This window comes from Loa loa (genome assembly GCF_000183805.2).
Source record: "Loa loa unplaced genomic scaffold supercont3.59, whole genome shotgun sequence".
Lineage (NCBI taxonomy): Eukaryota > Metazoa > Nematoda > Chromadorea > Rhabditida > Onchocercidae > Loa > Loa loa.
The window spans coordinates 69,231-84,651 of record NW_018108239.1 but is presented as its reverse complement, the minus strand read 5'-3'; the positions used below and the strand labels follow the sequence as shown (position 1 = coordinate 84,651).

At 32.8% G+C, this 15,421-nt stretch overlaps 5 protein-coding genes across 5 annotated transcripts in view; 4 read left to right on the top strand and 1 right to left on the bottom strand.

The window, feature by feature from the left end:
* Positions 1-2,610, bottom strand: part of LOAG_17294 (CAP-Gly domain-containing protein) — a gene marked incomplete at its 5' end in the record, with an annotated part of 12,197 nt that extends 9,587 nt beyond the window's left edge. Inside the window, 7 exons of the mRNA XM_020449955.1 lie at positions 212-300; positions 414-507; positions 636-731; positions 838-979; positions 1,333-1,442; positions 1,574-1,770; positions 2,568-2,610. Coding sequence (XP_020306434.1) covers positions 212-300; positions 414-507; positions 636-731; positions 838-979; positions 1,333-1,442; positions 1,574-1,770; positions 2,568-2,610 — 771 coding nt within the window. The remainder of the gene's footprint in view (positions 1-211; positions 301-413; positions 508-635; positions 732-837; positions 980-1,332; positions 1,443-1,573; positions 1,771-2,567) is intronic.
* A 1,492-nt stretch (positions 2,611-4,102) lies between these two features.
* LOAG_07266 (chaperone BCS1) lies at positions 4,103-7,332 on the top strand (the record flags this gene model as incomplete). The annotated part of the gene is made up of 10 exons (XM_020447385.1): positions 4,103-4,260; positions 4,494-4,665; positions 4,754-4,835; positions 4,918-4,979; positions 5,253-5,410; positions 5,521-5,707; positions 5,822-5,910; positions 6,110-6,281; positions 6,632-6,803; positions 7,098-7,332. 10 exons carry the CDS (start codon positions 4,103-4,105, stop codon positions 7,115-7,117), a joined length of 1,272 nt encoding a protein of 423 aa, XP_020302378.1. The 3' UTR covers positions 7,118-7,332.
* A 1,311-nt stretch (positions 7,333-8,643) lies between these two features.
* LOAG_07265 (hypothetical protein) lies at positions 8,644-10,144 on the top strand. Its single transcript, XM_003142799.2, has 3 exons — positions 8,644-8,731; positions 9,083-9,244; positions 9,544-10,144. Exons 1-3 carry the CDS (start codon positions 8,657-8,659, stop codon positions 9,676-9,678), a joined length of 372 nt encoding a protein of 123 aa, XP_003142847.1. The 5' UTR covers positions 8,644-8,656; the 3' UTR covers positions 9,679-10,144.
* A 313-nt stretch (positions 10,145-10,457) lies between these two features.
* On the top strand, positions 10,458-12,250 carry LOAG_07264 (hypothetical protein). Its single transcript, XM_003142798.2, has 4 exons — positions 10,458-10,613; positions 11,073-11,207; positions 11,620-11,772; positions 12,040-12,250. The coding sequence occupies exons 1-4, from the start codon at positions 10,503-10,505 to the stop codon at positions 12,232-12,234; spliced, it is 594 nt and encodes a 197-aa protein (XP_003142846.1). The 5' UTR covers positions 10,458-10,502; the 3' UTR covers positions 12,235-12,250.
* Positions 12,251-14,723: 2,473 nt separating this feature from the next.
* On the top strand, positions 14,724-14,906 carry LOAG_17293 (hypothetical protein; the record flags this gene model as incomplete). Its single annotated transcript, XM_020449954.1, has 1 exon — positions 14,724-14,906. One exon carries the CDS (start codon positions 14,724-14,726, stop codon positions 14,904-14,906), a length of 183 nt encoding a protein of 60 aa, XP_020306433.1.
* Between the last annotated feature and the right edge of the window lie 515 nt (positions 14,907-15,421).

Here is a 15,421-nt window from a genome sequence, read left to right as displayed (position 1 = left end):
GAAAAACGGCAATGCGCAAAGCAGTAAAGCCTGAAATGAAAGGATCCAACACTAGCTAAATTGAGGCGCAACAAAAATTACCAATATTGGGTTCTCGTACTCTACAAACATATTTCGCCATTGTTTTTACATTTGTATTATTCCGGCTGTTTAAAAACAGTCATTAGCTTAATAGAATGCGGTTTCTACATTTGAAAAATTCACAACCTACAGCAAAGTCACAGCTGGGTCGGCATGGCGTTAACCTCACCTCCGGCATTGCATGGCTTTTCTCATCACACACGTATGATTTTGCATAACCTGAAAACTTTCGCGCTACATTTATAGGTTTGGAAGATGACACCAAATTCAATTTCAAAACAAAAGGAATCTGGATGAATCAACTCATAAGTAGACGTTGGCGATACACTTACCATTTTCTCCTTGTGACACATTCCGGAATTGTGATGTGGATAATTTCATTTCAGCTTTATCTTTTATTCGCGGTTTTTCGTACGATAAATTTATCTAAAACGAACGTAAGGATATATATATATATATATATATATATAATGCATATATTATTACATACATACGTAAGTGTAGAAACAGGTATGTAAAAAATTTCAAACTAAGAACTTATTACCTAAACATACCTTGAATTTAGTAGAAGTTTGTTCGGGCGCACGAGAAACTTTTAATGCAGTTGCAAATAAACCATATGGTGCTTTGCATGTAAAGTACCGCTTACCCTAAAATTTAATAAATTTTTAGTAGTGGAATTCCACTCCATACATATGTATATAATTAACCGTTTCGAAAAAATTTAAGATAAGGATATGATTAGATTTAAAGTACCTGGACGCTACCATCGTTTTTACCTAATGGTTGATCTAATTCAATGCCAGCCCAAACGCCCTCTTTAAAGTCAGTATTTCCAAGAAAGCGCAATCTTCCATATTTACCACCTGATACAATAACTCGATCACCGATCTCCAATCTAAATAACAAAGCGAGCAATTTAAACAGAAGCCAGATTTTTTTCTTTTTCAGTATTTTTATAGCTTGAAACAAAAATAACATAATATAATTTACTATAATTCCAATTCCAGATATACTCGAAAGTTTCATAACTATTTCCTGTTGGTGATACAAAGTCCACACTACACATCACCAGACATTAACGTTAGTTCTTCTAACTAATTCTTCGCCTCTAGCCTCGACTGACAATGCCAAAACATTCATTCACTTGGACTAGAGAGACTATCGATGAGCACTATGAATAAGTCTTTATAAGTTTAAGAAAAGAAAAAGAAGGAAAAAAATGAAGCAACAGTAGCATAAAATGCAAACCCGTATTCTTTGCAAAATGGATTATTTTGCGACGTTTCAGTTGAAAGGCTCGATGATTGTATATGTTTCAATTTACTAGCCTTACAAAATAATCCATGATTTGGTTCACACTGAAAAACTTTCGCATACCATTTCAGAGGAATCTACCAGTTTATTGGATGCTAATGTTCTTTTTTTGGTTGGTGAACATATCCAAAATAAAAAAAAAGTTTTCAATTTCTGATAAAACCTTAGTACTCACAGAGAAATACCGATGTCCATCAACAGAACCATCATTTTTCCCAAGTGGATGGTCGAGGACAACACCTATCCATTCACCTGGTGCAAACTTTGCTGGTCCAATATATACAATATTCCCCATTCTTCCGCCAATCTGACAGCGATCACCAATTTCCCAATCACCAACATGACTAATCGCGGATATTATCGATTCCTTGCCTCAAAAAGAAAAAAGGAAAAAATGCAAAATTTTTCAACGAAACCGAAAAATATCTTTTTCCTTTTCAAATATAATTTCTCGCATTGCTATGAGCAACATTATTTCAATTACTTGCAAAGACATCTTGTTTGCATCAACTATCAGTTCGAAAGTTCCGAAGTTTTGCTATTATGACCCTAAATCTAAATTATGACCAATGAGTAGTAAATCCATTCATCCATTTTGCCATGTGTATAATATTAACAGATACTGCTAATCAGTAAGTCTATCAATATGATGCAAATCACTTCATGATAAGAAATCTTTCTTTCCTCTTCATTACTGTATTTATATTCATACTTCCTCTTTTCCTACTACTGTATTGTACTCACTATCTGACGACAATCTGATGTCAAATTTAATACATCAGTAACCTAATAAGGTCAAAATTCATGTCTTTTAACTCATCGTAATTCCTTTTCACATTCCTTTTTACTTAGATTGATATAAATATTTATCTTTATTTCCCAAAACTTACTAATATTTCTGCTTGCTTAAATCATTTGAAACTTCTATTCATATTCATTCCTATTAAAATCAAATCATATCCTTTTTATTGCTCAATTTTTATTCGTGTTCATCCTCATAGAACAAAAGTGAACACATATAAATTATGTGAATGACTTCATGATAATGATACTAAAAAGTTGTCGCCTAGAAATGTCAAATATAATTGTTTAATTGTTGTGTTAGAATTACTGAGCAGGAATTAAATTAATTTTTTTGTATTTATAGAAAAACGAAAAAGAAAACAAACTAGTAGAGCGAACCAATCCTCCCAATGCTTTTGATTCTGCCATTGTCTGTTAAAGAATGGTTTTGGTGGTTGATGGTTGTCGTTTACCACCAAAAAAGATTTCTTTACGTTGCTGAAAAAAGAAAAGAAAAACCACCACTTATGGAACTTAACTTCGATTTATTTACGATTTCAGGAAATAAAGGAACTTTTTCTGGGAGTTTTTTCAAATACTTTTCTCCCCTTTTCCAATTTACACGACAATTAAACTCGTTATTACTTCAGAGAACTGAAACAACGTATAGGAGGCAGTGAGAACAAGGGAATGAAAGAAAGTATCAATGATATTTCTCACAGAAATTTCATCAGATATGAAATGTGGTACATTCAAGGATGACGTACGAGACGTAATTATAACATGATTTTTGGGACCTCCCAAGTCTGGCATTTTCGTATCTATACTTCAACAGATTTTGGTATTCATGTATTGCGTATATTTATGTATATGTGTATATGTGAGACACGATAAGACTTTACGGTAATATCAAGTAATATTGTTATTCCTTCCCTATTTGTACAAATCTCACTATTTTGTTGCTACCGTCTGTTTGTAACAAGCACTCATCTTCAAAAAAGTAGACCGAAAAGAAGGAAAATATAGTTAGGGTTTCGTAATTTCATACAGCGCAGCGTTAAATATGGTCGCTGGAAAACCACAATATAGGGGGGAGCTATCTCTGAGTTCATGGATGTTTTCCGATCTTTTACGGTGTGAGGGTTTTTTCTTGTTGCTTTAAAGGTTACTAATTTACCGGCGTGACTGGTCGTATATATCTGTTCTTACTTGCTTTATGGCCAAGTTCCATATTATTACAATTTGCATTTTTTGCAAAATTTTTTTGTAGTTTCTCACTTCAGCTAATTAACATATACTGAAAAGGTTATGTTTAAAAATTGTTCGAAAGCAAGTTTTAAAATTGTTATTGCTTGAAATTCCGACTAATCTCTGTCATTAAGTGATGAAATTTGAAGCTTGTAAAACTATTTTTTTCAGGATTTAATGTTAGTCCGTTGTTACAAGTTACCATGTTACAGAATGACAAACATTTTATCGCTTCCGTGCCATTCGTTAGGTTAGAATCTTGCCGGTTGTGGATTATTGCTTGGAGTTGTATGTTGCGGTACTGCTTTCCGTCTTTCAGCTATTGATGAATTGATGGCAGGATTTCGGGGAATTTAGGATGAAAGAACCGTTCGACAGCGAAATATTCGTTGAGTCATTTCAACCAACTCGTTATGGCAGGGTAGATTATTTATTTTTGCCAACAGTATTTATTAATAATATTTGATCATTTAGTCGGTATCGTATAGATATGTCGTCCTAGAATTAGTCCATTTGCGGACTAAGATTGGGTAACTGAGATTTTCGGTTACTTATGTATGTCTCGGCTTGTTGATTTAAACCAGTAAAAATTCTTAATTTTCAAACTGTTTCGGTTGTTTCTGTTCTTAAAACCCTCTTGCAAAATTGATTTTGTTTCATTTCAAGTGTTCAGATGTACAACCATCTGTCGGCAAATCCTTACTTTGGGGCTGGTGCCGGACTTGCGGGCATCGGATTGTGTTTGTCGCTTGCTCGGAAATTGATGATCATGTCGAATACATTATTCAGAAGACGGTTCTTGATATCGTTGCAAATCAGTAACGAAGATCCGTGAGTATTTCTCCTTTGTTATCAATTAATAATACTGCTCAGAATAGATATAACCTGACCAAGCATTTGATTCCATTTCAACGACATCACTGGTATTGCGCTGAAAACGTGAGCATTAGTTCAAATGAAATTGCGAATAGTTCTTTTTTGGGCATGCCTTTCTTGATTGATTTGTTTAATGTTGGAGTTCGTATATGTGGAATATCAATTACTTGAAAATTGGTAGAATTTAGCGCATATCCATGGTTGCTGGATTACATTAATCGAAATAGCGCACGCCAAACACGGCAAATCTCAGTGCATACTTTAGTTAGCCAAGCAGAAAGTGGTCGAACTGTTACAAATTTCACATATTTACCAGGGCATGGAATGCATTATTTCACGTACAATTACCGATGGATACAGGTATCATCAAAGTTAAATACTGAAATTCTCCTGTTTATAGCAAGAAATAAAACATTTATTTCTTTGTTTGTTCATTTATATTGTTCAGGTGGAAAGGCAGCGAGAAAAGCAGGTCATACAAAAAGGAAATTATCATACACCTTTTGAAACGGTCACATTAACAACTTTGGGTATGTTCCATTTTTATTTCTTACATTATTAGTCTTGCTTTTCCTTTTTGCGTTATTTAATGTTCAGAGCTTTTAATTATAGGTACTGATGTGCGGTTCTTAACAAATTTGCTCGATAAAGCCACCTCTGAAGCGCTGCAACATGTAAATGTTTTTGTGGCTTTATTTATTTGGTTTAGAATTTGTTGTTCCAATTTAACATACATTCTGCTTCTTTTTTTTTCGGGTTTGTTAATTTCTTGCTTTGTCTCTTGCATGTCATGTTAGTAATATCCAATTGCAATAAGTGGGAACCTTTCGATATGCGTTTTCTTTTTATTTTTTTTTGTTTCAAGAAAAACTCCAAACGAAACTTTTTCAGTTTGGCAGAATTCAACCTTTGCATGTATGTGGAATGCTGATACATAAATTTTTCAGGTTGAAACGGGTCTGGTTGTCTACCGAGCTGTAGGATCGGAATGGCGTCGTTTTGGCACTCCAATGCGAAAAAGACCTTTAACATCGGTGATATTAGACGACGGTGTTGCAAATTCAATTGTGAACGATTTCCAGGAATTTTGTTCATCTTCCAAATGGTACTTTAAATACAATTCCGTTGCTACTTTTTCTGGCAAAAGTTCTTTAATTGTTCTTTCTATTCGCACTGCTCATCCGTTTAAGTTGTCGTGGTTTGTTCGTTTTAAAGGTACACGGAACGTGGGATTCCATATCGTCGTGGCTATTTATTTTACGGACCTCCTGGATCCGGTAAGAGCAGTTTCATTGCTGCATTAGCTAGCTATTTTGGTTATAGCGTGTGCATGTTATCACTCAGCGAACGAACCCTTGACGATGATCGCTTAAATCATCTTTTGAATACTCCACCTCCTTATGTAAGTCGTTGGTCAAGATTAAGCAAAACTTATTTGTTTCTATATAGTAATTAATTTTCATGTTTACTGCATCTGGTTTTAACTGGCTGCAATAAACTGGAATTTTGAGTGTAGAGTGTAGTGGTATTGGAAGATGTGGATGCCGCTTTTGGTTCTCGTGACGATCCAGTGCAGTCTTCTAAGGCCTATGAAGGTTTAACTAGGTACGTCATGTTTGCAGCATATTATTATTCAAATTCACGCAAAAAGCCACAAATTCCCAATAATTCTAATGATTGAGATGTTACTTTTTCAGTTATGTTCCTCATCTATAATTTACTATGTGATCACTGCTAAACAGTTGAATAAGGAGTCACAACCTATGATTTGGAGTTGAGTTGTTTTGAAATTTATCATTTACAGAGTGACATTTTCGGGACTGTTGAATGCGATTGATGGTGTTGCTAGTGCAGATGAACGAATACTTTTCATGACAACTAATCATGTTAATCGTCTTGATTCAGCTCTAATACGTCCAGGTCGTATCGATGTGAAGCAATATTTTGGTTATTGCACCGAGGCTATGTTTTCTAAGGTGTATTTTTTATGCATACGAAATACTTCTAATAACCAACCTCTGGTCCCGTACTTTTTACATGATACTTCATATTTTTGAACTGGTAAACATCTAGGTCTGGATTTCAGAAATTCCTAGGGAACGTAGTAAAATAAATGAAGGCTATTACACAATAGATGAATCATGCTTTAGTGATATTTGCACGAACTTGGTTATTGAGCATATAAATCTGATGTAATGCTTTTAGACTAACTTGCTAAAACTCATGGCTTTTTTGTGTAACTCGAAGAGGAAATTAGTTTAATTTATTTAATCGACAACACGATACTTGTTTAAATGGCTGGAAATTGGAAGCACAACTTTTACAGATGTTCAAGCATTTCTATGGGTATAATATTACCGAAGATATGGCTGTGAAATTTCGAAAAGCTGCAGTAACACTGGATATGGAAATAAGTCCAGCTGAAGTGCAAGGATACTTATTATTACGCAAGGAAGATCCACAAGCCTCTATTGATGATATCGCAACGATTAAGCATGGTAAATAAGGAGAAGAAATTTCTGTAAACATTATAAAGGCAACTCTGTAAAGTATTAGTTCACTACTAATGATTTTCGTTTTGCGTCACTTTAAAAGTATCGTTGTAGACTGGTCGTTTCTTTGGTTCTGCCTCTTTAAGCTGTACTTCGTCTGAAATAGGTAGTACTGTTGAACCGTTCATCATGTAATGGATTTATTGTATCTTTAGCTTTTCGCATTTTAACCTTTACCATCGGATTCAATTTTATATTATAATTCTATTCTTACTGTTATTTCAACCAGTATGCTTTCAGCAACTGAAAGGAATATGTGACGAAACAGACATGTTCGGATATAAGAAAAATACATATGATGATTTTGCGTTAAGTGCTTTGATTTATATGTTGCTGAACATTACATATGAAATTAAAGATCAAAAGCCGTTTCTGTAATGCTTTATTGGATTTCGAAAACGCTTCTAAAATCAAGATTACTAATGATATTAGCACTTTGGTAGTATAATACGTATGTTGAATACTTGTAGAAAGGAGAAGTTATCAGAAATTAAATATATAAATTTTAATTTTGAAAAAAAAAATTTGATCACCAGAAGGTATTAATTATATTAATTACCGTGGTAAACTCGATGTTTTTCTAGTGGTAGTTTAATCGTAAATGGAAGCATTCGACTTTCAGCAGGTAGTGCTATCTGTAATTATATTAATTGCCGTTTGAAGATTTTCGATGCAGAAATAAATTGAATGTCTCAACAAAAGTTTTCGAAAAATTAAAGACTTTCAATTACAGTGGAAAACATACCAAACAAAGGATAACAGTGAGCGATAACATTAACTCTGAAAATAAATGTAACGAGCGAGGTTTAAGAAAAGAATGTAGGAGGAAAAGGTTGAAGATGAAGTCAACAAAACTTCACTTCGAATTCATGAGCCGGAAACAGAATGACAAGCAGATTAGAAGGATAGATAAGTAAGATGGAATGACTGACAGAGCTGTCATTCTGTTAATTCCTACAGAATTCTGGAAAACCATATAACCCATCTACCAGTTAGCCCCACAGTGGAGCACTTCCCCCATCCATACGGTCCCATGATTGATGATGAGTGATGTTGTAGTTGGGACATGAATTTGAATAATGCCGACAACTGGAGAGCTTCCACCGCGTTTTTTATTGAAGCGGGAATTATGGAATGATTGCGAAGAAATTATTGTATAGATGTTGTTGCTGTTTTCGGAAGGATGTGAGGTCAGGGGGTCAAGCTTCTAAACAACTCTATACTTTTTAGTAGATATTAATATGTGCTCACTATTAGTCCATTTAGATTTTTTTCGATTTTGGAAACTGTGTTTTCCTTTTCAAACCGGAAACATTGTGCAAGTTCAACTTGCCATTAATCAGTCACACTCAATTGGATATTTACGCTAAACAGATCTATCATAAGTCATTTGCGCTAGAATTGATAGGTACTTTTAACTCGTCTTTAATAGACTGAAAGGATTCATCTAAACTATTTGGTGGTTTCTGAATTATTGCAAATGTATGATCGAAAAAAAACGGGAAAGGTAACTTTAAAAAAAATGAAGTGGAAACGATGTCAGTGATGGAAGACAGAGCTATCAGTCAATGATTAATGCATAATGTTAAATTCGATCCGTCGACAGATCAGGAAGGACTTATTGTATTTCATCAAATTTAGAGAATTTTTAGGAAAAAACAAATTTGGGAAATTAATTATTTCTAAGTGTTTCAGTGCGAAATTTAAACACTCTAAATTGAAGGGATGCAATTAAACATTTTTGATAGTTTGCGGGTTTAATATAGATTGAGATTTATTATAGATTGTTTTAGTAAAGTATGGATGAGCAACTGGGTGATGAAAATCTTTCGTCAACAATACTGAAAAAGCAGCTGGAACGGATCAAGAAAAAGGTCAGTTACCCAAACATGTACGAAATTAGTTGTTAATACTATTTCGATATGGATTATTTTCACTGGAATGCTTATCAGTAACAAAGGCTTAATGAACTACTTTTTTATAATTGTTCTAACTTGGAATCCGGACAGTTCTTAGTTGCTCTGAGATTTGTGGAGCAGATTTCTAGGAACTAAGGGAGGTGATAATTAAGTCTACTCTTCAATCAACTGTGGTTATTCGATGAGCAATTGATTACAGTTACTACCGAGTCAATTTATGGTAACTTAGCCGTTTTATGCCCCGTGATTCTTCTCGATATTACTGGGCGATTAGATTTATGCAAATTAGTCTGTAATTTGTTTCAGGAAGAAACCCGGGTTATGCTTCATGAATCAATAGAAACGGAATTTTCAATGCCCTGTTCACTTGAAGCTTATAATTTGGAAAGTGCCAATATGGAGTTTTGGCGTTTTGTAGCTGGAAAATTTGCTAGTGAATTGGACAAGCTACGAGCGGACAATCTTAATGTGAGAAAAAATAAAATTTCATGAAGTATAGGAGCTGGTTTTCTGACATATGTTTAAAATAGTTCGGTGGGAGTCATATTCTTTAGTATTATTTATGATAACTTCTCATAGTCCGTGCCAACACTATTTTAATTGAATGTTTTGATTTTACAAATATCCCAAACATTTCTGATTTTTGAATCAATTCGTGGTTTCTCAACTATGCAATATTTGTTAAGTTATATGACAAAACTAATTTCATAGTAATCCTTAATTACTATGCTGTGTTATTAACGCATACAGATGTTAATCTTTTTTAGCTAAAAAATTTGATAAACAGCAGAAAAACTCGGCTTGACGAACTCAAAGATCTGAATACCGAAATGCTGGAAAAAGCGCAGTGTCTAGATAATGGTATTAACGAGACTAAATCCACCTCCTCATCATCACCTTGAATTTATCTAGTTCATAAAGAATTCACTGTCATGATTTATATCTGTAGTTGTTATGCGCCTATTTCCTGGTGTTTACTTCATTGATTTGAAAGGGAAATCATATTCTTCAATCTGCAATGCAATAATTTTATTAGTCTGATACTGCTGAAAAAATACCGCCTATGGCGCGAGTGATTAATGGTAAAGAGAAATAACAGGATTAAAGTGCAGAATGCATGATTTCTTGTTGCGGTCATCATGTTATTTGAGATATTATAATTTAGCGGTGATATTTAACGATGACAAGGTGCTATAGATGATTTTACATTGTGAATTTAAGTCAATGTTTTATCATGCTGTGCTGACACAGAATCGAAGAGAGGTGATCATTTTAAGTGGTCACGAAATCTACAGTCCCCAGTATGTTCTATAATTGTATGTACTGTTTGTTTTATTTTCACCTGATAAAGTTTCAAGTCATTTTTCCTGTTCATACCTTTGTATAGATTTTATGTTCTTTCGTTGGTATTTCCTATACATTCTTCAGCCTTTATACATTGCTCTCGTTCTATTTTCAGTTTCGATAATTGCTTGATCTTCAAATTTACTCGTTAGGAAACATACACATTTTGACATGTTTTTCAGGATTCATCTGCAAAAACCAATATTCTCAGACACTACTTGTTTACATACGTGGCATGACAACATTTAGATCCAAAAACATGTGAAAGTATATATATTTTCTAACAGTACTTGCATTTATATAGTTTACATATTTCTTCTATTTGTTTTCTTTCCGATTTCAGCTGCTCACTTTGTAAAAACTCAGAAGGACGCTTGAAAATATGCCAGGTGGAACACTTTGCCAGGTGCAGAATATATCGACACATACAACGCGGGAAACAGGGGAGTTGAAAGTTTTGAAAACAACGACAGCTAATGCCAACGTGCAGCCTGTAAGTACCACATCATTGTTGCATTTCAAGTGCATAAATTACTGGAAGACGAACAAGAAAAAGATAACGTTTTAGTTTATTGATCTGCTGAAGTCGGTTTACCGAATAAATTCTCTCAAAGTTCGGAACATTCTCTTCTAAACATGGTTCAGTGTTAAAGATTACTGCTTGATAGAGGGTAGATTAAGTGTCGATTTTTTATCTCACCAGAAATCCCATCCACCAAGTTGTTATGGTGCTTTATTTTTGTCAGCATTCAATCCTCATAAACTTTGGGTTTTTTCCTTGACTCTTTTTAAGGTTAAAAATAAGGTTTCCAACAGGAAATCAAGACCACCCATTTAAGCATGAGGCTCGGTGGTACCATAATCATGATAGTACTGTTCGGTTATCCCACTGTTGAATCAGTCGGAAAAGTTTTAAATGAAAATAAAGTTGATGTCAAAATTTGATGTTAAGGATGGGAATAAACAAAGAGAAACAAAAACTGGGAATCAGAATGTGAAGAGGAATTTATTAGACACTGAAGGGAAGTTGGACGAAACGAAGGTTCTAAAGGCGGAACTTCTACATCATAAACCGAACACTATTGAGGTTTGAGATGTTTATGCTGCTATGCAGTACCCTTTTGCTTTCTACCAACGGGTTAATTTTTCTAGACGGCAATTTTAGATTGCTTTTTTGTTTGAAATCATGGCACTCCAGATGCATTTTGGGTTTTCAAATCTGTCTGACGTGTGTCTCTCTCTTAGGACTAAGGCTAGTAAGGAAGCTTGCTCCTTAAAGGCTGAAACATCCATGATTTTGGATTTGAGCCAAAAATAGTTGATACAGAGAAACTGAAAGACATAGCACTCGGTATTTCGAAGGTTTCTTGGAAGCATGAAACTTATGTGGGAAGAAAAGAAGAGGAACGACTCCTTGAGCGATTGCTTTCCTGTTCAAAAGCCATAGAACAGCACTAAATCCTTTTATAATAAAATTTTCACTAGCTGTTTTTCTCCAGGCTGCGGTACAGACCGACGTAATAGTTGACATTAAGTTGCCGAAACTAACAGCTGAAGATCTGAGGTCGCCAGAAGTTAGTGCAAATTATTGGCGCCGATTGGCGGAGCGATTGTACACTGAAAATGAACGAGAAGCAAAACTAAATTTTGAAGTTTGTGTTAAATTCGTATTATGGATGAACGGGAAATTGGGAAAATATGTATAATTCAACAAAGTCATTTTAAAAATATTTGCTCACTTCTTACAAATATGGCGTTGTTTTTTATTGCGAAACAGCTAATATTCTTCATATAGAAAGCATTTTTCGAAAATTAAATCCAGTATATAGTGAATTTGAAAAATCAGTTCTACATTTTAGTCAACTGTCTGAAGACTGGGATTTTAATAGGAACTGAATGAAAAAGACTACATATTGCAGTTATCGATTCGTCTTGCCAAACTGAATGAAGAAATTATGGAGGAAGAGGAAGATTATCTGGCACTTAAAAATTATATTTCCACTGAAGGAAATATCGAGTATTTTAGCGGATCTGAATTCAACAGAAATGAGGAAGCTGAAAGAGATGCAGATAAAAATGGCGATCATGTTCCGGAAAATTATATTCCATTATGAGTGATATACAGCACAAAAAACAACATAAATTAACCAATTGTAGTTTATACGTTAAGTGCGTTGATTACGTTTATGAAACATTTCATGAAATAATTTTGATCAGGAATACTTCACGTTTTGCTGTTCCCAGATGACTGGTAACAATTACATTATTTTCCTCCTTCTTTTGTTGAATATCTTGATATCAAACAATCGCTGTCTATCATTAAAACAGTTATCTTTTTCAACATTTCACGCGACTTTTCCATCTTTAGCTATGTCAGCGAGTGGATTAAATTTTGGGGAATTGCGAGGAAGGAATCGATTCCATCTCTCCATCTGTCTATCAAATTTTCCTTTATTGTATAGTTGTATTCACTGTATCTTCATTTCTGTCGTGTATATTGATTTTCTTAAAAAATGAGTTTCAGTTGCATAATTTCATATCCATTTTTTTTTTTTTTCTTTTTAAACAGCAAAGCTTAACTGATCCATCGTGTTTTGCTGTACTTATGCTTTATTCGTTGTGCAGAGTTTTTTGGACGATTTTCCCCTTGTAGTTTCTTTACCATTCTTCTGCTAAGACTAATGATTTAAGAATGTATGACTTGATGCTGTGATTTCGGATATTCCTAAACTTAAGAATTTTTTTATCATTATTACTTTGGGTTTTAACTTCCGAGTTTGACCAAATTTGCTTTCTTTTGTTAATGTTCTGACTCATGAATTATCAAATTATATATTGCTTTAGATAGTTGCTAACATACAGTTTCACGTACTTTTTGGATGTCCTTCGTTGATTACTGATGTTGAAGTCATGCCTGGATAAAACGAGGACTTGTCAACTTCTATCAAATTGTTGTACAAACAGTCACTTGAAACCATTTTTTTCTTTTTTGTGCTTGCAATTTTTTCATTCTTATAATATATTAATATATTACTAAGACTCGTAGCGCTTTTTTCTTCCTCTGATACTTATGAACCTATTTTGCTTATTTTCATTTATGATTTGAAAACAATTTTTGTTTTTTTCAGTTTCTATCAGTTATTCGTTAAATTATTCTGGATTTGAAGACGTTTCCAGTTGAACTCTGGAGTTCTTCACCGTATGCAATAAAAATTTATAGAACAGTAGTATTTCAATTTTATATTCTTAAATTTCATTAACAATACAAATGCATATATATCGATTCGAGTAAGATATATATATATATATATATGTTTATCCCATTAATTAATTAATATTTCAAAAGGATTGATGGTTGGTGCATTGCGTGCTTGTTCATTTCGTTCCAATCTGTATAGCATATGCGAATAGAAGAGAGAATATACGGAACTTGTATGAATAGTTGGATAGATCTTCTGGGGATGGGAACATGGTGACACCTGTCATGGTTGTCATTGTCACGCTAAATAATCAACGAGGTCATCAAGTTCGATTTTCGATGCTTGTTTGTGGTTAATATTTTACGGATGAATGAATGCCTTCGAATACGAAGTAATTCAATATTTGAAGCTGCAGAAAGAAAAAATATTGGGATATATGAGTTTTAGTCTATACAATGTACTCAATTCTTACTTAAGCAATTATATAAAGTATGATACAGCTATGTCGTAATACATTATCAATAATTTCGTCTTCAAAGTAGCATGGCGATGATATTTTAGATATCAACTACAATCTATTAATTTCTTTCAATCTTTACGTCTAGCACAGCTTTTTATTATTCAATATTCAGTTATTCAAGTATATTACCTCGTTAAATACTCATTATCCAAATTATGCAAATACTTGAGATGAAAGCAAGTAATTAATTCTGTAGTTTAAAAAAAAAAAGGAAAAGAAAACTCATCGAACAGTGAGAAATACGAACATTAAAACGAGTGGAAAAGTTGTGAAAAATTTGGCAACGATAAAATTGCTAACATCAAACAGTCCTTATACCACTATTTGGGAAAGAAGAAATTTGTGAATTCATTTCTTTTTTCCTACATTTGCCGGATTGAAGTATCCAATTTATTCAAGCTTATTGCTGCTTTTTTATTAATTAAAAAAAAAGTCGTAATTTGAATAATTCGGAAATTCGATTATGATTAGATGATAAAATACAATAAATTAAATTTTATATCGATAAATCGATAAATCTAAAGATTTCACAAAATCTAAAAAAAAATCTGAACAACACCAAAAGGTAAACAAAAAAAAAAGGAAAAGATGGAAAGAGAGGTAAGATAATTGCTCGTCATTGAACAGACCTGTTAATACAGAAATTATTCTAAATCAATCAGTAATTAATTGCTTATATCAGTATATGAACGGGGTAATATTTGCGGTAGAATAGAATGAAAGGGAAAAGACGAACAGTAAAGTAAAAGAGATGACAAGAAGAGAAGAAGAGAAAAGTAATGCGGTCACCTGAAAGAAATTCAATTTAATTTGGTAGAGAATAAGAGAAGAGGTTTAGAAGAAAAATGAGACACAGCCAATTAATTGCATTATGCTATTAAGCATGACGATTATAGCTGAAACACCTGATATTCCCGCCATTATCTCAATACACGAAGTCACAAATATATATGAGTGTACACACACACGTACACATATATGGGGACACACACACACATACACATACACATACACACACACACACATACACATACATACAAAAGCGCAAATGCATTTGTATTTATAATTACATATTTTTTCCTGTTATTTTTGTAAATTAAATTCAACACTTAGAAAGTACAATATAAGTTAAAATTCAAAAGTTTGCTAAAAGGTTGAAATGATAATTTAAATTACGTGTTTTTATTGTTTTGTACTTTTGCTTATATCACTTTTATTTATTTATTTTTTCCATTTTATGCATTAACATTTTATGTTGCTTTCCATTTTATTAAAACGATTAATTGCATTTAATTTGTTTGCACTTATCATTTCGAATTGTTTTCTTAAAATTCAAAAATTAATGAGTTATTATTATATTACTTACTATTTTGTTATTATTATTCCTGTAATCATAATTATAACAATAATATAATGATAATAATAATGATAACAATAATAATAATAATAATAATAATAATAATAATAATAATAATAATAATAATAATAATAATAATAATAATAATAATAATAATAATAATAATAATAATAATAATAATAAATAATAATAATAATAATAATAATAATAATAATAATAATACT

Excerpts from the sequence above, each read along its gene's own strand:
- LOAG_07265 (XM_003142799.2), top strand. The coding sequence starts at position 8,657 with ATGGATGAGCAACTGGGTGATGAAAATCTTTCGTCAACAATACTGAAA. Across the intron at positions 8,732-9,082 it reads TGGAACGGATCAAGAAAAAG|GAAGAAACCCGGGTTATGCT; the intron begins GTCAGTTACCCA and ends AATTTGTTTCAG. Across the intron at positions 9,245-9,543 it reads TACGAGCGGACAATCTTAAT|CTAAAAAATTTGATAAACAG; the intron begins GTGAGAAAAAAT and ends AATCTTTTTTAG.
- LOAG_07264 (XM_003142798.2), top strand. The coding sequence starts at position 10,503 with ATGCCAGGTGGAACACTTTGCCAGGTGCAGAATATATCGACACATACA. Across the intron at positions 10,614-11,072 it reads CTAATGCCAACGTGCAGCCT|GATGGGAATAAACAAAGAGA; the intron begins GTAAGTACCACA and ends TTTGATGTTAAG. Across the intron at positions 11,208-11,619 it reads ATAAACCGAACACTATTGAG|GCTGCGGTACAGACCGACGT; the intron begins GTTTGAGATGTT and ends GTTTTTCTCCAG.